The 24,329-nt window shown below is 35.9% G+C and overlaps 1 protein-coding gene across 5 annotated transcripts in view; it reads right to left on the reverse strand.

The window, feature by feature from the left end:
• Positions 1-22,873, reverse strand: part of LOC132561067 (mitogen-activated protein kinase-binding protein 1-like) — an 86,971-nt gene extending 64,098 nt beyond the window's left edge. For all 5 annotated transcript variants that reach the window (XM_060225788.1, XM_060225791.1, XM_060225790.1 and 2 more), the window contains exons 1-2: positions 22,753-22,873; positions 5,779-5,870 (exon numbers count right to left, since the gene is read on the reverse strand). In XM_060225788.1, coding sequence (XP_060081771.1) covers positions 5,779-5,870; positions 22,753-22,827 — 167 coding nt within the window. In that variant the 5' untranslated portion in view covers positions 22,828-22,873. The remainder of the gene's footprint in view (positions 1-5,778; positions 5,871-22,752) is intronic.
• Positions 22,874-24,329: the final 1,456 nt, after the last annotated feature.

Raw genomic sequence — 24,329 nt, forward strand, 5'->3', positions numbered from 1 at the left:
GGACTATAAGTATGCAAGGGTATTTGTTAATGTTTAACAGTACATACATCTATGGTGAGATATTTTAGTAATGTCAGGCCCGATATCTGTGCATAGACAATCTGAAGGCACCAAAGCCAAACGCGTTCAATATTTGCCATTTTACATTTTTTGAAATACATTAAATCAATGAAGAATTATCTGTGAATAATTCATTTGCAAACATAACACACTGGTATATCAAACATTAACAACAGTGGTCATCATATCATAAAAAAGTGTGCGACTTCTATGTGAATCAAAACGAAAAATTGCTAAAAACTGGCCCTGCTGTATATATATTAGTGTGGCTTATAACCCAGAAAATATGGTATATGTTTACTTGGTCTGTTTAAAAACATGAAAGAGGAAAACAGAAGGCTAGCCAGCATGGTATGCCTCCTTTAATCCTAAAACATGTACATACAGTGCAATTTTGTTTATACATATTAAAAGAGATTGTAAAGACCTGGCAGAATATAAATGTTAAGAAATAAACTTCACTCTTCAAACTGATCTTAACAAGATAATGGAATACTGTGTGAGACCGACATTTCTGGCACCTAGAATCACACTTGTAGGAATCCAATGGTACAATTATAAATTCAGTCTGATTGACAGCCTATGTATTGTGTTTGATAATTAGTATATACAACCTTTTAAGACACAATGCAGATGAATTCTACCACACCATGTAAGTTATTTCATGTATATAAGTTAAACACTAGTTGACACAGAAATTATTGGAATACCATATCATGTATGGTTGGTCTAATTATCATTGAGACAATTCACGGTGTAATGAATGCCTAAGGAAAAGACAGGGGACCTAATGACATGGTAGAGGTAGCTGTGACACTCCTCCACTGATCAGGTATAAGACACAATACTGGTATTATAGGGAGAACAACAAGCTGACTGGTTCTTTGGTTGTGATGGGAGGACTTGCCCGATTTGTATGTCTGTCATGTGTTGTGTGGACCTTGTCCGATCTGTATGTCTGTCACAGTAATGGTTGTGTGTTACACAATGTACACACCCCTGGAAATCTATACATTTCATTCAAAAATAGATCACTATGTGTAAAAAAAACAGGTCATCTTCAAAAGGGATTCACCTGAGGCCTCTCACATACCTGTAAACCACAACTTTATGGTGCTGATTTTGTCTTCTTTAAAAAACACCAACACTGATTAGGCCCATCTGTTGCCAAAAGATGCCAGTGTAATACACACTCTAAGTAGAGCATTTGTGAAGGAAATATTTTCTTGTTTTTGTTGGACAGGGTTGAAGTTGAGTGTAAGTTTAGACACAAACTGTCAGAGGTTGTTGCGTATGTTCTTTACATGCAGTTTGTTTGGTTTACACATTAACTAGGAACATATGTCTAACACTATAGAATATCTACACACTATACTTTGTTACAGTTCTATCCAGGTTATGACTTATCACTATATTTAACACTCACAAATGCCTCGATCTTTCTGAACTAACAAAACCTTTACAAAATGACTATTTGTTACATCTGTATATCCAGATTGTTACTATAGTTTTTAGAACAAGTAATACCTATAGGAAATTGTATGTCCTGGTCCAGGTTAGTTTCTTGATCTTCCAGAAATAGTAATTTACCTGTTTGCTTAAAACCCTTTGTTTATAGAACAAACTTTTGACGAGACAGTAAATTTTTTTTTGATTTTTTAAAAATCACCTTCAAAGTAAATAATTTTCAAGATTACAGAACAGAAATTAAATATTTTAAATAGAAACTTGACAGGTAAGATTTAAAACTTCAGTAAAGTGTTGAAGTGAGACAGCCCACTCAACATGCCAAACCTGAACAAGTGGTGAATAGCGAGAACGATTTCCTCAAGTGAACTACGTAAACAGTAAATACAAGAAGGAAAATAAACAGAAGGGTTTACAGGTATTAGTGTACATTTAAGTTTAGGACGGTTACACCGGATGTTAGAAATGTTCATATGTAATATCTCTCTATATCTTCAAGACTGGTGAATCAGTCAGCTTTCAACAAATCACTCCTGAATCCATAGATAGGAATTTTCTTGCCAATCATATAAAAAAAACTAAGTGAAGACAAAGCTTGAACTTAAACACCTGTGTGGGCCCAGTCCAGAATTTTTAATATACCACTGACAATGTCACGATCTGTCCCAAATGTCACAGGATGTTTAAGTACCTGGACAACCATCTCTTAGTACGTCCCCAATGAGACAATCTTCACAGGCCACAATATTATAAGACCAGTGCCTTATAATGAAACCTAGCCAATCTACAACAAATTTTCTTGGTTAATGTTTTTCTAAAGATCTTATGTGTAGAAGTGTAAACCTAAGGCTATACTAGCAGTTAACATGCGAAGTCTGTCTTCCCTAAGCAAATGATGTATTCTAATTAAACAATCAAACACATTAGAGTACCTAGCATGCTGCAGATGTTATGTCTAACTAGTTATTTCTGTCCCTGATGCCATTCTCTTCCAGAATCTGTGTAATTAGTTATGTCACTGGTGTCTGAGACTACTATTATAAAACCTGAGGTAACAGACAGAACGGTACATTCCCACTCCAACCTCACCAGTTCTACCAAGAAGAAAATCCTTGTAAAATAAGCCTTGTAGTCCTGACACAGTGAGATCACAGACAATGACCAACCTCCTCTATTGGAGAATCTCAGTAAATATTTCACCAGATCAGGTAAAACAGTAACACAGACATCTGTTTCTCTCCATCATCCTCAGGTCTACTCGTGCAAACCCACATGTATTACATGGTCCAGCAACGAAGGGAGATGATGTTGACTGAAGTGCTCTTTGGCAAGCAGATGTGTTGATGTGGTGGTAAACCTCTAGAAAACCCTTCATTAATATATAGCAATTTACTGTTCAATGTTTAGTAAAAAACATCTAAATGCCTGAGCATATGAAACAGTTTGAACTGTATATTGGTCCACACTAGACCTGGTGTTCTGTTTATTGATCAACACTAAACCTGGTGGTCTGTATATTGGTCCACACTAGACCTGGTGTTCTGTTTATTGATCAACACTAAACCTGGTGGTCTGTATATTGGTCCACACTAGACCTGGTGTTCTGTTTATTGATCAACACTAGACCTGGTGGTCTGTATATTGGTCCACACTGGACCTGGTGGTCTGTATATTGATCAACACTAGACCTGGTGGTCTGTATATTGGTTCACACTAGACCTGGTGGTCTGTTTATTGATCAACACTAGACCTGGTGGTCTGTATATTGATCAACACTAGACCTGGTGGTCTGTATATTGATCAACACTAGACCTGGTGGTCTGTATACTGATCAACACTAGACCTGGTGGTCTGTATATTGGTCCACACTAGACCTGGTGGTCTGTTTATTGGTCCACACTAGACCTGATGGTCTGTATATTTGTCCACACTAGACCTGGTGGTCTGTATTTTGGTTCACACTAGACCTGGTGGTCTGTATATTGATCAACACTAGACCTGGTGGTCTGTTTACTGATCAACACTAGACCTGGTGGTCTGTTTACTGATCAACACTAGACCTGGTGGTCTGTATATTGATCAACACTAGACCTGGTGGTCTGTATATTGGTCCACACTAGACCTGGTGGTCTGTTTATTGGTCCACACTAGACCTGATGGTCTGTATATTTGTCCACACTAGACCTGGTGGTCTGTATTTTGGTTCACACTAGACCTGGTGGTCTGTATATTGATCAACACTAGACCTGGTGGTCTGTTTACTGATCAACACTAGACCTGGTGGTCTGTTTACTGATCAACACTTGACCTGGTGGTTTGTATATTGATCCACACTAGACCTAGCAGACTGTGCACTGGTCAACTCTAGACCAAGTAGATTTTGAACTGGTCCACATTAGACCAAGAAGACAGTAACACTGGTCCACACAAGACTTTGTGAACTATCAGTAAACCTTGTCTTTTAGGTGTCATACAAAGATGTGTGGAAAATCCCGATGAAATGGACTGACAAAAATCACTCTTCCTGAATTCAAATCAGTGCTGGGTAAGAAAACAATCATCTAGGTATGTCACACCAGGAGAAGTGTAGATACACCTGTCCACAGTAAAGGTCTCCCACCTTCTATACAAGTTGCTACAACGTATATCATATGCTCTATACAGGATAGATTGAAGCTGTAACAGCTGCTATAACACTACTCATCCTTGTTTTAGAAATTATTATCTTTCCAGTCATTTATTTCCATTAATTTTTATCACACTGCTACTGGGAGTTTCTGTTCTACACCACTCTGGGAGCCATATAATACAGGCATGATGTGTCTCTATATCACAGTCTTGTCTAATCACAAATAGGTTTTCAACACATTAATTGTAATTATACAATATGACATGCTGATTGTGGTACTGCTGCATGGCTAGAGTAATTGGCGTGATTGGAGCTATCTGTTTTTACCTATCTGTGAGGTCATCATTATATAAACTACATCACTTGTCTGTTACTGTATTAATCACTCATTTATTACTCATGTCAACCATCCTTTCCTGTTGATATCATTCTGACCCCGCCCCCGCTAGCCCCAAAACCCTTTCTTCTGCTAAATTCATCCCCCCATTGATAGCACTTTCAGATTCTACCGTCATAAGACAAGTCTTCCTTTTTCTCTGGTCCTTGCTTTATCATGCACTTTCTTACAGCTATCACCTGCTTTACTATGAAAGGACTTCAGTTTACTTTCACCATGTAATCCACACCAATCAACAATGTAAAAACATTTTCTGTTCATGTTGTCCTATCAACAGCTGGTTGAGAGCAGACTTAAAGGATCCACACTAAAGTTGATATCGTTGTAGTGTCCTTGGTAACCATGCATGTAAATACAGATAATTAATTTTAACACTGTAGTAAGAATGACATATTTGTGTCTACCCATCACGTTTCACTTTTACCTAAATCACCACTACAGACTACTCTTTCTACAAGAAAACCCTCAAAATGTTGTCCAGGAGTGTAACTGACATAAACATTACGTAATTCCTGACTGATGAACAATTTGACATGAAAACTTGGGTGATTACCTGCAGTAGTCAGATTACATGTAATGTATCACTGCAAGGTACAGCAGGTAACAACACAATTTACACAAACATGTCTATTCTGCATGTGAGAGATATAATTATATTTATCAATGGTAAAGGATCACTTGGGTTGTTCAAGGGCCTCAGTATGTATGTAAGTATGTATGTAGGGGTTGGGAGAGGAGTCCGATGTACACAGTGAAGTACATGAGGTAGGGGTAGTTATATACAGAGTGTAAAGGTGTTAGCATCATTGGAGTCTTTGCAGCCAGACATTGCATTCTTAGTCTTTACTAACCAACTCTCCCTACGGCCCTTGTTGCCCACCTCAATTTATGCTATTCCCTCAGCCGTTCTTTGTAGCCAAGTATGCTTTTGAACTGTTTTTGTGTGCTTTCAAGATAATAGCACTTTAGTACAGTCTATAACAACAAAGACAGATCTCTCGGGACTCCTTCCTCAGTGATCATACCCCTCAGGGAGCCAGAGGGAGGGTCACTCAGTCACTTTTGTAGACAATCACTAGAATTTTTGCTGTCCTATGTATACTTATACCACATTAAAGCACAACATGCAGTCGGTTTTATTCTATAGTGTTGAGTAATAACTGATAAATACTTTATGTTCATTTCAACTTGAATGAGAATATCAGAAGCATTATTTAAAGCTTACCCAGCTGTGTAGGCAATGGTCCCAGAGTTTGGGTCACATGCAAATGCAGCATTACTGGCCGAGGTCAACCCTAGTACCCTCTCAAGGGTCACCTGTAAATATACAATTACATCAATTAAATTGATTGATCTTTTTTATCAATAAAGTAAATACACAATTACGCAAATTCTTGAACAATTTGGGGGTAATCATGACATGAATTGGTTCAAATATACTACCAACAGTACAGAGAATTATATAAGAATTTCAATCCATGTGTAAGTCAAAGGAACTTGACACTTTTATAAGCAACCATAATCCATCAACAATAATACACATACAAAATCATTAACATCATACTACATTTTCATGTTGTATGGAAAATAAAAAAAAATGTGATAATTTATGTATTTATTCTCAATATTAGTCAATAGCAGCAAGTCTAGGGGACTTGAGCCATCTGTCAATACAGATTAGTCGTGTAGCCTCAGCCTGTCTGAGCTTCAAGAGGGTTCGAAGGTCAAATATAGAAAGGTATATCAGAGATATATGTTGTTGTTTGTATTGATTTTGTATGCTCTTCAATATTTAAATATCACCAACAGCAAAATTCACATAGTCTACTTTAAATATAACAATGTACAGTCCTTCACTTGTTTCATTGAAATGAGATAACTTCTGCATATTCGTCATCAGTATTTTCCATAACAGGTTTTTTTTATATCAGTTACAATATAAAAAAATATCAACTAATACGCATGTATTGGGATATTTAGCATGACAGCTTGATATGTCCTTTCTTACAGATCCACTGTAGGAGTTGTATATTGTAGGTTTTAAATCTGTACTGCACCACTAAATCTGATACCTAATGTTACCTGATGCATACAGAACAGCTACAGCAGCAAAAATTACTGGCTAATAACACTACATATTTTCGTGTCTGCTGTAACAAATTGCTGGTTTAAAACACTACATTAAATTTTCTTCTCATCGCCTGTAACAAATTACCTTTAACATCCTAAAAGTTTAACATTTTCACATTTGTTTTGTAATGTTATATAATATGGCTATCTAACTACAGAGGTTTAACAACGATGAATGTGAATGGAGGAGGATGAGGTATTAAATCACTAGATGGCTACCCTCATTGTGTAAGCTGTGCTGGGGAAACAAAAGACAGAAGTCAAGGGTCTAGAAGGAGCAGATCTTTATTGATCGATGCCCATCTCTTTGGTGACAAAGAATGAAGTGCCATCAAGTCATGGTGGTGTGAGGCTACATTTTATGTTATAACTTAAACCAAACAAAGCAAATCATACCAACAAAAAAACATTGATGCACAACCAAATATGAGAATATTGACTTTAGCCTCAATCACAAGAACACATACAAACAAAATATTTACGCACAACCAAATATGGAAACACTGAGTTTAAACTTGATCACAAGAACACATCATTCAAACAAAACACTTATACACAACCAACTATGGAATCACTGACTTCAGCCTCAAGCTTATAAACACAGGGCAACATTACAGCATTTTGTTTTTCATATAATTTTTTAAGCTGGATAAATATGATATAATTTTCATGTCTGCCATTTCATTATACACAACACAAAAACATATACATACATCAAACATGAAATATGTCTCCAAAATAGTGCAAATGTTTTATGTCGTTTGTCATGGTTTTTGCCTTTTACCAAGTAGATTGAAAGGAGTCTTGAATTACTGAAATTTGCTGAAGTTATTTTTATTTTGATAAAACTATATGTGAATGTGTCTCCTGTAGTAAGTCGAACAAGTAGTCATTATGTTAAACAAGCAATTGACATCTATCAAGCACGATATACACTTGTAAGTATAGGATTTATTTACCATATTTTTACATAACATTATAATACCATTTGAATGGCTGTGTGAAGTCAGCTTCAGGTAAACTCAATAACTAATGTCATTCAGTCCATAAAATAATGAAATTTGACTCTTGTCTGTTGCTTGGACATTAATGAAAGGTAAAGTAATTATATATGCGGTTTCTGAATGACATACCTCAATAAGGTAGATACATCTATGTAGCTATATAGGGCACCTGTCATTTCAGTACTGACTGAAGAAAAATAGGTTTGTGAAATGAATGTGATGGATCATAAAATTTGGGTGGGAAACTGTAAATATCACAACTCTTTCAAATCATAACATAACTCTTAGAGATCTCATTTAAATCAATTTTAGCTTGGGATGAGTTAAACAAGGTATTTTCTAACACCTTACAAAACAATAAATCATTATCACAAGTCAAGTTTATGGTCAAAATCAAAGGCCATGTAGAAATTGATGACGAGGACACACAAGATGTCTGCCTCATGGGTAAATGATCAGCATGATGTAAAGGTGCAGTACAGATTTCAACACATGCACTGTACTGTTACTAAAATTGACCGAATATGGGTAGGTAGGAGAAACATTACTTTACAAATGTCACTTTTCACTGGTTTTAAAAGCTGTAATACTACCATTGACATCTTTTATGCTTTGAAAATACTTCGATTCAGAAGATAGAGATATACACAGGACAACCTTAAGTTTCCAGATGATGTAAAATTTGCCAAATAAAATTTCATTCAAACATCTTAATCAGAGCTTTAAATATCAGGCTAAAACCTTATAATTGGACATACAAGAGACAGACAGAGGGGATCCTTCTTATCTCATTGTAACTCTGATAAACACCCACTGAAAGAATATGAAAGTGACATCCTTTTCCTTTCTCTCTCTCATATATATGATATATATATATATACATATATCATTCCAAATTGAGAAACACTTTGCATATCATATATAAGAAATACAAAACAATAACATGGATTAAAATTTTGAAAAACAGTTCTTCTTTGCTTATTTGCTTTGATGCAGCTACAAAATATTTGTACATACATTATATATATTGGCATTACCTGTATAAGTATAGCTTTGTGCCTCTATATGTATGCTTAAAATGAAATTAAAAAAAAAACAAAAAAAAAATCTTGCAAGGTTCTATATATATAAGTCAACAAATAATGTCAATGTGAAGTACTACAGTATAACTGTATTACCTATGAGTCACTAATGGCTGTCACATCATAGTACAACATCGACAACTATTGTCTGAAGTAATTCCAGATGTACCCCTCTGGGGAAATACTACACAGGGTCTATAACAAACTCTGTGATGGTCTCTCAAACTCTCATAATACAGACTCATCCCAATGAAATGTTTATACCTACTACAGGTTCTGTATTTCATCATACAGCCACCAATATTTCACACAAATACAAATGAAAGGTACAGTTCAGTGCCTGTGTATTACTAATGGGTACATGTTAGTCTTGTACAACTTATTAGTAGAGTGCACCCTCATACAGTCATACAGCTATGGGAACAGCTTGGTATAAATAGTGGATATAGACTGGCCATGCCAGTTATAGGAAAGTTTTGTTTTGTTTAATCTTCTCTTTTGTGTTACTGGTTTAGAAAACCACAATAAGGACTCATACCATGTACATCAATGGCTGGTGTACATCAATGACTGGTGTACATCAATGACTAGTGTACATCAATGGCTGGTGTACATCAATGACTGGTGTACATCAATGACTGGTGTACATCAATGGCTAGTGTACATCAATGACTGGTGTACATCAATGACTGGTGTACATCAATGGCTGGTGTACATCAATGACTGGTGTACATCAATGACTGGTGTACATCAATGGCTGGTGTACATCAATGACTGGTGTACATCAATGACTGGTGTACATCAATTGCTGGTGTACATCAATGACTGGTGTACATCAATGACTAGTGTACATCAATGACTGGTGTACATCAATAACTGGTTTACATACATCAATTGCTGGTGTACATCAATGACTAGTGTACATCAATGGCTGGTGTACATCAATGGCTGGTGTACATCAATGACTTGTGTACATCAATGACTAGTGTACATCAATGACTGGTGTACATCAATTGCTGGTGTACATCAATGACTGGTGTACATCAATGACTGGTGTACATCAATGACTAGTGTACATCAATGATTGGTGTACATCAATGACTAGTGTACATCAATGTCTAGTGTACTGGTGTAGTAAACAACATCAATAACTAAGGAATGTGTGTGGTGCATGTACCTTTATCATTATTTATGTAAATTTATGGTGAAATCTCATAAATATTTTTCATTCATTAAGAACAACCAATCAGTTATCTAACAGTCATAAAACCGACACTGTTATACAGCAGGTTACTGCTACCAAGTGACAGACAAAACTGGATATAATACACTGGATCAGGTATCTTATTATGTCTTTTTGAACAAGGCACTGTGTTTCTCCCCTCACCAGTTACTACTTGTAAAAAGAATTAGTCTAATATAGTAGAGATAATCACTCAGGTGTTAATTACAAGTACACCTAATTAGGCTGATGTATTATTGTTCAGTTCCAGGCTGAATATTGTTGTGGTCACTAATGGGCAGTAAGAGGACTAACTTCCTCTGCCTCTTTTTTCATTAAGACTCCCCTTTCCCATTAATCACTGATCTAATTGACTAATGGAGGGATTAATGACCATTAAATCTCTCACACACACTGTACAATGTCACATTAAGTAGTGTTATTGTACTTTACCTAATTAGGCTATATATTGAGCCTTTTACATCTGTACGTATGTATATAAATCCGTCCCATACATACCTTTTATTGCACCTCTATAACCCTGATATACCTGTGTATTGTGGTAACATGTGTTCATTGGAATCACTTTACCTATCAATAATCGCCAATTAACTTTTAAAGGTATGAAGAGTTATGAATAAATATCTAGGTTGAGAACAGCTAAGTAACAGATCTACACATTTCTATATCAAGTATGTACTATGTCTCATTATCAAGGTAGTGAATGATCTTAGCTATTGTAAACCCAGGTTATGTCTTCGAAGTACAATACAATAACAACTTCAAAGGAAATACAGTGGTATGGATTTAAGGTGTCAGCAGGTCGAGTGATTACCTGCTGTAGAGAGTACTACCACACCTGAGGCTGGCACAGTCTATATGTTACATACCGACAATTCATGGGAAGCCTGTTGTTGTGACCTTCTCCTTTTAGGGGTAAATCCCTTAATCATGATCTCTCCACACACAAAAATTCAGTTAAGTCCCCTGTGATGAATGGCTAATTAGAGCCATAGGATCACCCTATGTCTTCCACCATTGGTATCCATGTACATATGGCACACCTGTATAGCTATGTACCTGCTGAGGGCAGGTTCACCTGAGAGATGACTACCACATCACCTGCGTGCACACACCTTGTAAGGGGGCCCCAGGCACTACCTATCATACAGTGGACATCTGACATTGCTTATGTTTCATGTAAATGCATTGTGGATGACATACAGGAAGGCAATAGGCTAAGGACACCCAGAATTATATTTCTCTTTTTTTATACATAATCAAAACACTGGAAATGATTATTGTACACAGGTTTGTCATGGTCAGTAACCATCCATCACTAACAATGCCTACTGGCAACAAAATGAGATTTTTATCTTTACGGTTTTGTTTGGGGATTTACAAAAGATGATGTCAATGAGACTCCTGGTTAAAAAAAGGTTTTTCATCTTACACATACACAGCCAATTACAATGAAGTATGAAAAAATACAGATCTCTATCATATCAGTAGACACTGTCAATTAAGTGTTTGGGATGTGAACCAGTAGAAAATATCGCTGACCTGACAACACAAAATAAAGGTTCTTTGTTTTAGACATTAGAAACAGCCCATATTATCAAATAGTACGGTCACAGTTAGCCTGTACCAGTTTGTAATAAATGAGGCTTTATAATTTGTGCTGACTATAGCAATTTGCCCCCCCCCCCACTTTTGATCTTTTACATTCCTAACACATTGATGAGGATGATTTAATAAAATTTGATGTGTTCACTATCCCCAGTGGTGTATTCTAATGTCTACTCAATGACTTCTTTCCCAAACAATGGTGATTACTACAGCAGTCTCCATGTCCAGATACCACAGTATGTATTTGACCTTTTCCTCCTATAAATAATATACAATACTCAAATTTGTTGATCCATTTTCTCAAAATGTACTATACTCAAAACTGATGATCCATGACCACAAAATATAGAGTCAAAACTGCCCATCGATGTCCAGTGTGCAATATAACAAACTAACTAGATATGTGTGCAATATGTAGAGTATATAAAGCTGATATCATTGATATGCTCTGTCAATTGAATTCACAACATCCTGAACACAAATATGAATAATACTAAAACCGATGATAATGTAATTTATTCATAACACTCAACTTGACAATATCATAACCTGGCAATGTCCTAAATATGGTACAGAGTGATATAGTCATGCAGATTTGTGTATAGCCAATACAGAATCAGTACCTTTGTAACCTTGATTTTTTACAGCAAAAGAAGTATCCATTTAGCACAAGTAAGCAAGCATCACTGCCGAAACTACAACAAACTACAGGAATAAGTATGCCTGCCTGCAGATAGAAGACAGATAATGAGCTACACCAAACACTAAACTGCCAAAACGTTTATTACTCTCTCATAATCCCACAACAACAACAGTAAAATGGAAGAGACTCCAAGAGGGCTACCACACAACATGTACAAGACTCGTCCTAAACAAGGACAGTTCTAATGGCTTTGATCCCTTAAATCTAGATCCACGAGAATTGGTGTCACACACTTCAGGAAATCATGGTGAATTAAAGTCATTAATATAGCAAACATTTTGATTCTGAACCTCAGTTCTGTAGGGAACAATATCCTTAATGGTAGTCGATTCTTAATTGGTGTCAATTAAAGGATGCTTCAGAATGAATCAGACTGAAGTATGATCAACTGGACATGATGAGAATTTAGGATTAAGTGGCCTTATAACAACACCCAAATTAACACTGGATTTTAATATCAACTTCATAGATTCCTGCTACAATGATAAAGTTAGGATTCAATTAAAACCACGTGCTAGTGTTGATATTCTATTAATAATTTATTGACATATTAAAATGACTGATATACAAACACTGTGATTAATGGACTGATCTGCCCGGAGCAGTCTACAAATAAAACACACCTATCTCCACACCATTCTATAATATCTCTTAAGTAAATATTTACTCTAAAGTAGACCACAGATTTGGACATGATATAAACATTTAAGAATTGTTGGTACTCTGCTGGATCTGCCAGGACACCCTACAGCAATAAATAGTACATACTGAATCACATAGGACAGCAAGAGATCATTCTTATAGTAATTATCAACAATTCTGATTATAAACAATCACTACTATCTTACCAATTCATTCTCTAGTGTTTCACTGTTTAACATTATGTATTTTACCTTCAGATTTCCATATCTCCACAGTCACAGTGCCTCTATTTATAGTGTCACTCTGAGTTCCACATTTAGTGTTTTACATTCTAGAGTTCAATTCTGTTTATTAAGCTGATTGTTAATGTATTGAACAAAGTCCTTTTGAAACATGAAAATACTCCTCACAATGTATTGCCTTGTTAAATATTTCATTCTGGCAGGTATCATGTTACCTGTAGATACCTTCATCACAAAATTATAAATATAACACCACTATTTCATTACTATTTGTAGGTCCTTCATTTCAACATACCTAGTCAAGCCACTTAATATTATTAATTATCTCATCTGTTCAATATCTGTCTGTTACATGATGAGGAATAAGAATACCAAGAAAATATTCAATAAACGTAAATGAACAACAAACTTTTTTAAGTTGAGCGGATATAACTTGACTTTCAGTTGTTATCTGATCCTGACCCAATGACTATGAATGAAAAAAACTTCAATGATGCAGTAATATAACCTCTCTGTTTGGTACCAAGTGATGGATTGAAAGTATTGACTCAGTGTGTTGATTCTATTTATTACGCAGAGTACTAAATGTATAACATGTTTCAATGGCTGACTAAATACCAGGTGATAAGACTATCTGTAAATAATCACTTTCATACCTTATGACCTATATTTGGATATCTGCGTGACCCTTGTCACCTCCATGTAAAACACCTATATAAACCCCTCTTTGTATCTACACCACAGGTACCACCTCAAGTACCAACAAAAACTCGTCATAGTTTGACCTGAATATGCCACACATAAGTATATCATATATTAAAATGCGGAATATTAAATCAAGACTGACTAATTTAAGTAGGCATACAACAACTGAGAATCTTATCTTGACCTTGTCATCTCAAACATCCAATCCTCACTAAATGTCTTTTATATAAGTCATAATCCTTGAATTCTTCAACAGTTTGCTGTCTTCATTCATTAATATATTTTTTGTTTGTATTCATCAATTCTCTTTCTTCCTTCAAACTTGGCCAGGTCCTAAAATGGACAGACTTGAAATGACGATTGTAATTCCTTAGTAAACCCTAAGCGGGTCAATTGGTTTACAAGTGCCAGGTATTTGGCAATTACCTGGCTCTTGATCCTGGTCCTGAATGGCCTGAGTGACAAAGCTATCATTACCTGACCAGGCCACATTTTGTAATCTCACTTGGGACAAGATCTCCAAAGCCATATAATCTACAACCCAGAGGAGTGTCTGTCCACCCTACAACATATCCAGGTATACCAGGTATGTCTGTCCACCCTACAACATATCCAGGTATACCAGGTGTGTCTGTCAACCCTACAACATATCAAGGTATACCAGGTGTGTCTGTCCACCCTACAACATATCCAGGTATACCAGGTGTGTCTGTCCACCCTACAACATATCAAGGTATACCAGGTGTGTCTGTCCACCCTACAACATATCCAGGTATACCAGGTGTGTCTGTCCACCCTACAACATAACAAGGTATACCAGGTTTGTCTGTCCACCCTACAACATATCCAGGTATACCAGGAGTGTCTGTCCACCCTACGACATATCCAGGTATACCAGGTGTGTCTGTCCACCCTACAACATATCCAGGTATACCAGGTGTGTCTGTCCACCCTACAATATATCCAGGTATACCAGGTATGTCTGTCCACCCTACAGCATATCTAGGTATACCAGGTGTCTGTCCACCCTACAACATATCAAGGTATACCAGGTGTGTCTGTCCAACCTACAACATGTCCAGGTATACCAGGTGTGTCTGTCCACCCTACAACATATCCAGGTATACCAGGTATGTCTGTCCACCCTACAACATATCTAGGTATACCAGGTATGTCTGTCCACACTAAAACATACCAAGGTATACCAGGTGTGTCTGTCCACCCTACAACATACCAAGGTATATCAGGTGTGTCTGTCCACCCTATAACATACCAAGGTATACCAGGTGTGTCTGTCCACCCTAAAGCATACCAAGGTATACCAGGTATGTCTGTCCACCCTATAACATATCTAGGTATACCAGGTGTGTCTGTCCACCCTACAACATATCCAGGTATACCAGGTGTGTCTGTCCACCCTACAACATATCCAGGTATACCAGGTGTGTCTGTCCACCCTACAACATATCTAGGTATACCAGGTGTGTCTGTCCACCCTACAACATACCAAGATATACCAGGTGTGTCTGTCCACCCTAAAGCATACCAAGATATACCAGGTATGTCTGTCCACCCTACAACATATCTAGGTATACCAGGTGTGTCTGTCCATCCTACAACATATCCAGGTATACTAGGTTTGTCTGTCCACACTAAAACATACCAAGGTATACCAGGTGTGTCTGTACACCCTACAACATACCAAGGTATACCAGGTATATCTGTCTACCCTACAACATATCTAGGTATACCAGGTGTGTCTGTCCACCCTACAACATACCAAGGTATACCAGGTGTGTCTGTCCACCCTACAACATATCTAGGTATACCAGGTGTGTCTGTCCACCCTACAACATATCTAGGTATACCAGGTGTGTCTGTCCACCCTACAACATATCCAGGTATACCAGGTGTGTCTGTCCACCCTACAACATATCCAGGTATACCAGGTGTCTGTACCAGGTGTGTCTGTCCATCCTACAACATATCCAGGTGTGGTATATAGGTGTGGTTTGTCTGTCCACACTAAAACATACCAAGGTATACCAGGTGTGTCTGTACACCCTACAACATACCAAGGTATACCAGGTATGTCTGTCTACCCTACAACATATCTAGGTATACCAGGTGTGTCTGTCCACCCTACAACATACCAAGGTATACCAGGTGTGTCTGTCCACCCTACAACATATCTAGGTATACCAGGTGTGTCTGTCCACCCTACAACATATCCAGGTATACCAGGTGTGTCTGTCCACCCTACAACACATCCAGGTATACCAGGTATGTCTGTCCACCCTACAACATATCTAGGTATACCAGGTATGTATATCATAAAACATACATAGGTATACCAGGTATGTCTGTCCACCCTACAACATATCTAGGTATACCAGGTATGTCTAGCATAAAACATACATAGGTATACCAGGTGTGTCTGTCCACCCTACAACATATCCAGGTATACCAGGTATATCTGTCAACCCTACAATATACCATGGTAAAATTTTACCATTATTTAAAAAAAAACTATTTAATAAGCATTCCAATTTACTATGTAAATCCTGTGAATTTCAGACTGCTGTAAGCATTTCACATCCACTCACAATTTAGTATATTCACCACAGTACAGGTTTAAAAGACATTTGAAAGAAACTTAAAGACTTTGTATTTGTATGGGTACAATGCTTTGATCTTCATTCATCATTTTTATTAACAATAGAGAGAAAAAAACATGCAATAATTTTATTTTTACCAAATTGCTTTTCTTGATAAAGCTTTACCCATCTTTCTACAAATCTGCATCTAAATTACAAAACATAGATTTTTACACACGTACCAGATGACACTCTTTCTAAATATAACTTGGAAATTAATAACAGCTGAACTGAGAAATCATCATCCTCCATCAACTATACAGACCTAGCTCCAAAACTGGTAGTGAGATGAGAATTCCTATATTCAATCAAGTAAACAGACCCACAGAACACTGCATGTGTATCATTAGTATAGCATATACTGTACCTAAATTGTCTTGTATAGGTAACAAGTTTTAAATGTACATGTATGGACAATATTGTTGCAGTTTTTTTTTCAGGAGAGGCCAGAACTATTCCAAAATTTTGATGAGTCCCAATACTAGGAGTTATAGTGTGTTCTCAATTTTTAGGGAAGTCCAACAGGAAATGCATGAGTCCAGGACTCAAACATCTGAAGCTCAAAAACCAGTGATGGATGAACACTGCTTTATACAAGAATTATACCTGGGTGTGTGCATGAGAGGTGTTATATGACAAGTATATCTGACATAGGTTTTATCTATTGGAGTGGGTCACATACACCCACAATCAACACAGTTAAAGATACACAGTATCTCTTTTAAAAATTTTGATGAGAACATGCATGAATATGTTTAGTCAACAACATGTTCAACATTGAAGTATTATATCATCGAGCTAATTTTTTTAACTCAAGTATGCCTTCATATCGACACTTGACTTGCTGAGGAAAATTTTATCTACCTGGAACCTTCAACAGACTGACCTCAGCTGCCCCGTTCAGTTTAACTTCCACTGGCCAGTAACTCTTCCATGTTATCTATGCCTTGGTTATAAATTTTGATGGACAGAAGTACCTTTTTTAATGACACTGACAAAAATTAAATCCATCAGCATTTATTTACCTGCAATTACCTGTCCTTATAACCAAGATAGAACAAATAACAGGTGTGAACTGGTCGGAGTCACAAGATTACCCCCTTTTTTCTTTCACACTGTGACATCCCCTATACAAAGTGACATTTATATACAAAAAGGTCACCAACTGTAACACCTGTCACAACTGTTTTTGTATCTTACACATAAAATACTTTCTTGTTCATGAAGTCAATTTCCTTATGTAGGCATTGAAGGCTATTATCCTGCTTTGTTGATTCTCTCTCCTCAATATATCCATACCGGGTATGTGCCTTTTTAGGGATCTAATATCCTGGTTCTTTCTTAACATTTAATTCAGCAAAATTAGACAACAGAATTAATCTGTTTAAACAATAATTAGCTACATCACTTATATATGCTTCAATATAAATAATCAAAGAGCAATTTACAAGAATACTGGTGATTTTAAAGTATTTTTAAATGTATACTGATGCTTTGAAGCATATGTCTTGTAAGTCAATTTATCTCTGAAGCACATAGGTGTGGAAAATCATAACAGCAAAGTGATAAATATTGACTATAAAAATCTTCACATGTGGTACTTTATTCAACAAGTACAGATGAATAAATGTGATATGTTGGTGAATTTAAAGTATTTTTATGTATATTGATGCTTTGTAGTGTCTCATAAGTCATGTGTAATTTCAATATTATGTTAAACGTAGATCAATATGTGACACTAAAATAAAACAAAAAAATATTATAGTTATTATACATTAATATTGTGAAAACTTTTCACTAACAGGAACACATATGTAATGGTAATACACATGCATTAGTAGTGCAGACAAAATACATGTTTGCACAATATGTCTGTTGTTAAATGACAAGACACATAAATACTTAAGGTGTGTTAATAAACCATTGTTCTTCTAGGAGTGGATCCATCTGGGTACCTACATACCACAGCCATAATCACAACCAGATGTTGAGGCTGAGCTCCTGTCTACAAAACTGTTAGCTTCTCTATATATCTACAATGTCAGGTACTACATAACATGATAGTCATATTAATAATGAGCTGGTAGATTAACATTATATAAAATGCTGACCTACAAGTTACTATGTGAAAAAATCAACAGACATTTAATTCAATACAGAAGTTTGGTACAAATAATAAGAATACATAATTCATTAACAAATAATATATACAGGCACTTCACTGTGATCAGCAGCAAAAGAATTTACGGTATATTTAATACTAAAAATAATTCATATTCTTGAAGATAATGAGCAAATTAGTTAAAATCTGACATCGATGATATCAGGAAATGATGAATCACACAGAAAAGTTGCCAACACTTCTTTGTAAAGCAACTGTAATCTCATAATTATGATAATGTTATAATACATTTATTGTCTGATGAAAAAATGAAAAAAGGAATAATAGTCTAGACAATTGATGCAGCATTTGGCTTCTGACATATAACATTAAAGCCCCAATATACGTAACGTTCACCAAAAATTTAGTGTAGAATCACACATAATTATTGAGATATTCTCTAAGATTTAGTTAAAATTAAGTTTTCAAACAATAGTTACCATGAATTTGTGCATAAAGTATTGATATATCAGCAGATGAAACTTGCTATTTGTAAACACACCCCCATTTTAAACACGCCGCCATCAAAATTACGCTTGTTGCCGAACCACATCGGAAAGTTCATGACCTGATCTCGAGAGAGTTGAGGTTTCTACTTATAGAGGAAGCACATGCAGATATGTCTACGGTAAGTTTTTGTTTACAAACATTGTTTGCGAAGACTTGAGGTATTCCTGTGATAAACATTAAGTTTTTGGGAAATTATTAGAAGGAATTAATAGTTTAGAAACGATACAATGCACAATTATAACGTAATAATTCAGAATTGGCCAGATGTATGATTGGAAAAAAAGGAAGCGACTGGTGAACGTCTGTACCGTGTCTGCCATGTTTACACACGCGGAATATGCGCATGCGCAATGTCATCGCTATGAGCGGTAATGTATGAATTATTGTGGGTCCCACATTGTTTATTTTCCGATTTTTTCCATTTTTATTTAAATTGAAAACAGTCAGTTTTATTTCCTTTAATTAAAGGAAAGTATCTGTTTTGTTACATATATTACGGGGAAAATAAGATAAAGTTTTTTTTTATAGTGAATTTTACGTATATTGGGGCTTTAAAGACCTTTAGATTCAGAAGAAAAAAGAAAGAAGTGAATAAAGACACCAGGACACACATACACAAAAGTTGTTAAGACAGCACTACCATGTCTAAGATGGTCTTAAATTATCTACCTCAGAACCTTTTTGTTTTACTTCATATAGTTACATGCATGTAAATCCTAGAATTTGTTTTCTAATTCAATCAACCTGTTTCTCCTGTCAACATCTGTTAACATTGACCTTAATTTAAACAAGACATTTGAGTTTCCACTTTGCATAAAAGTGTAGGTCATTTTCCTGACCAAGAACCACTTTGAAAAGGCCAGGAGAAGAAAGTCACTATATAACTTAATAAGCAATTAAAATGAGATTGCTGTCAGGGCTTTTTCTAGGGGTTCTAGGGGTGCTAAATATTCCAAAATTCCAAAAATATATAGTTAACTCCTGAAAATTTCATTTTCCAGCAGATAAATATTCTTGCCAAAATTAGATAAAATGGCCCTTTATCAAATGAGAGGAAAATTCCGTCCTCTAGGGTTCTGATAGTAGTGTATTTGCTAGAGCAAAGTAGATTTAAGCTTCACAGGAAAAAAATAAATCTATCATGATTATAAATGGTAAACATGAATATCTTAGTGTTTTATTATTTTTTGACAAGATGAAATTTTCATTTATAGTTTTTTTGTGGCAAATTAAAATCCATGTTATGAAAAAGTCCTGGATACAATATTAAGTTAATTAGAGCACCAAATTTCTACTCTAATACAACTATAGTGACATGCCAAAAGTATTCGGTAACAATGCAGCATGTTTACATTTAGACATAAATATGACTGATATAAAATGTCACAGAAAGGGAAATTAATAACTCAATTGTAACAAAATAACGCAACTACCTTTAGTATTTTGTGAGATGTCCTTTAAACCTGATCATGTTAAAAACCTGCCTAAGGATCAAATTATATAAGCTGTGGATATAGGCAGGTGTAATCTCCATCCATTTTTTTTGTATTTCCCGGAACAAGTCTTCTGTCAATTTTACAAATGTTACTCAGGACTGGAGATTTATTTTGACGTACAACCAAACATTTTCAATTATATTTATATCTGGAAATTGTGCAGGTCAACTCATGCAGTTGATTAAATTCTGGGTAATATATTCCTGGGTGGACCTTGCACAATGTACGGGAACACTATTGTCTTGGAAAAATAACCACCTGTGGCAGAATGCTTTGTAATTACAGGCCAGAGATGTCCTCAAAGTCTTCTTGACATGTGGAATATTTCCATCGATACAAGTCAAGTGTCCTCACACTATTACAGCAAATGCAGCCACAAATAATCACTTCATATTTGTTGTGCATCAAGTGTGGCTGGACGAGATCAGGTTTTCATCTTTCATCTCGTTTTCTCCTGACATAAGCACAGTGGTCCTGACCAATAACATCCGATAATATAAACCTTTTTCAGTTGTCTAAAGTCCATTTTCTCTTGGCACCAAGCAAGTCACTTCACCTGATTCAGTTATCTAGCTCTTGTTTTTTTTAGAAATATGTCTATTGTTTGTGCAGATGGCAATGAATAGTTCGTTTTGAAATAGGAATATATCTTTCTTCATTAAATCTAGTTGTAATATCACTCAACAAATGCGTTCTATTTTTTTTTACACTTAGCACCATACTTATATTTCAGCGAGAATCTGTTTTGAAATAGCTGTATGATCATATTTTCTATCCCTTCTTGTCTTCGTAGCATTTTGGGGAAAAGCAGACGACAGCAAAAATATAACGTCACAAAACGTCATGTGACTAAGAAAGCTTAAAACAGCATGCACCGTCATCAGTGATGCAGAAAATGAAGGCCAACGCAATTTAACATACAGTCGTGAAAGAGAATGAAAACATGCCACCATTGTGATTGAATACTTGTCACTGTACATTCTGCAAGCTCATTTAGCAGCATATTTTTAAATCCTGTATCTAATTACTGTACTTGCAGAATTGTCAGGTAAAAGATGAAACATGCATTTGAGAATGTTCTTAACTTTACGCTTTTAAGTAATATTGAACCCATTTTCTTTTCCATAGGTTTATTATATTTATCCTTTTATTATTAATGGAAAAAGGCATGACAGTCTTACTAGTGCCATTTCATATCCTACCATGCCTAGTTAATTTTCTATCCGGAGTGAATCTTCATATTAAATTATATCTATCAAGATGTGGAGAAGCAAGACAGGCTTAGTATTAAGTTCCAGACAATTGAAGCCATTTAGGACCAAAACAGAGCCTTAAAAAAGGAATATATCAAATGAAACTGAATGGTTGAAACTCTTCAAACTTCACAACAAACACACTTGATGGGAAGAATATATCTGATGGTAGAGGTCTAAAGCATGTAATAATCATGTATATAATCAAATTCATCGGTCTGTCAGAGCAAGTAAGCAGCAAATTGTCTGATGGTAAATATTAGACAACATGCATGACAAACAGGAAGATCTTCTCATTGTAAGTTAAGTTATAACCATGTGGGGTAGGGGAATGGTAAATACATTTTCTCTTTATATAGTCACTTTTCACATTTTATCTACTTGCTGATATAATTATAAAAGAGTAAATTGTTGATCAGCACCATACATAGCTTAGGAAAGTAAAACACGCCCTATGTATGACCATCACTGTAGTGTTAAATGAGTGAAATACGGGTATATTGTCAGATTGTTTACATTCAATGGCGCGAGAAACAAGGGTATAAAAGGTCTGTTTGTTAAATTTCTGATAGATATTGACAAACAGGTCAGCTATTAAAAACAACTTTAATTTTGAAAAATTTGTAAGAACGACATGCTATCTAATTTACCAAAACTTATAAACATGTGTATTATAATTCACGAACTGGGGATCGCTAAGCAGATGCTGCTCTCTACTTCTAAGTCATTCTCTCGTCAGGTCGAAAGTCTCGTTTACACTTACCCGCTGGTTGATCGGCGTAATCCTGCTCCGTCTCTTCACAGAGGGTGATTTAATAACTTTTCGTGTTTTATCCATGGCACATTTTCACAAAAATAAAGACATCCCGACGAATGATTACCCCTCACACCTTCGTCGGCTGTGTCTTCTCGTTTGAATCAGAAACCATGCTACGTCAACTAGACTCTTGTAAGCTACGACACGATTGGTCGATTGGCTGTCATTGACGGACACTTCTTTCTCGTATTTGTAGTTATTTAACTCGCATCTGTTATTTCATCAAAGTGTCACGTGTGTTTTACGATGCCAAACGCATTCCAGTCGACTCCATTCTTCGATATGATAACTAAAATCATGAAAGATTTCACCAATAGCACACCTGTACAAGTTCCTTCCGCTAATCAGAAGTGACCTTTCAAAATAGTTCAGGTCAAACTTTTTGGGGTCAAGGGGCTAAATACAGGGAAACCAACCAATCGATTGATTGTAATTATGTTTTCTAAAGATTTTCATTTTATGGAAAAATGAAAAGTAGGTAGGTTATTGATAACGTAATAATCAATAGATAAGGGTTGTGCAAAAAAATAAGAAAAATGGCGGAAAGCGTAACTTGGAAAACATAATTCTTAGATACTTCCGAGGTACAAGGATATTTTTACTGTCATAAGTAGGCTATCGCGACATTATTACAGGATCACTTCAAATAATAGTTTCTTAAATCTACACATTTCATTTATGGCAACGTTTGTTGTCAGTGGTTGTATTAATATAACCAGAGACGTCTCTGATATAACAATGACATTTGCCAATCGTTCACGCAGAGGAGGATCTGATCATCATTGAAATATGATTACAGGACACTAGTTATACCAGGGACGTCCCTGGTTATACACAATGTGCTTTCTCTCCATTTTTTCGCTTTACTTGAGACTGCACATAAAGCATAAGGTTGTCATAAGTATTTTAATTTAAATATAACTTAAATATAGTTTCTCTTTTTATATACCCCCATACAATCTCAGGACCCGGGAAAACTAATACATTGTATGTACAGTTTAGTTCAGACACCGCTCTGACACAACTGTATATTATTTTCGAATAGCCTTAATAAAAGTTATCATGACTTTGTGGTCATGGTGAAGAGGGATCTACTGCTTTGATAAGGTTGTAAGAGTTATTCCTCTTACGTACTGCTCACATTGTGTACCTTATATTTCAGTGTCCTGTATTTAAGTCCGCGTTGTTAGACACCTCCAAAGAATAACGCCATTCATTATACATTCACTGAACAACAGTCGGGAGGCCCACCGCATCAGTAGCTTGCCCACGGACACAACCACTACAATCAAACCGGTCCGTTTATCAGCTTCTTGTGAAATACAGACAAGAACAAAGAGAGAAAGAAATTTCTTTCTTTGAACGAAAGTATGTTTGCTGTTTGTATGTGTTTTGTTTAGAGTCGGGTAGATGAATACATATATTGTGGCATCTTATCCATACATCCATCCATCACTCTGAACACGTTTTTGGTTTTGAGGCATTGCTACAAATACACATTTTGGTTTTGTTTCAAAAACGTA

The sequence above is a fragment of the Ylistrum balloti genome, unplaced genomic scaffold (assembly GCF_031769215.1).
Source record: "Ylistrum balloti isolate Yb309-2 unplaced genomic scaffold, AGI_CSIRO_Ybal_v1 Utg371144, whole genome shotgun sequence".
Classification (NCBI taxonomy): domain Eukaryota; kingdom Metazoa; phylum Mollusca; class Bivalvia; order Pectinida; family Pectinidae; genus Ylistrum; species Ylistrum balloti.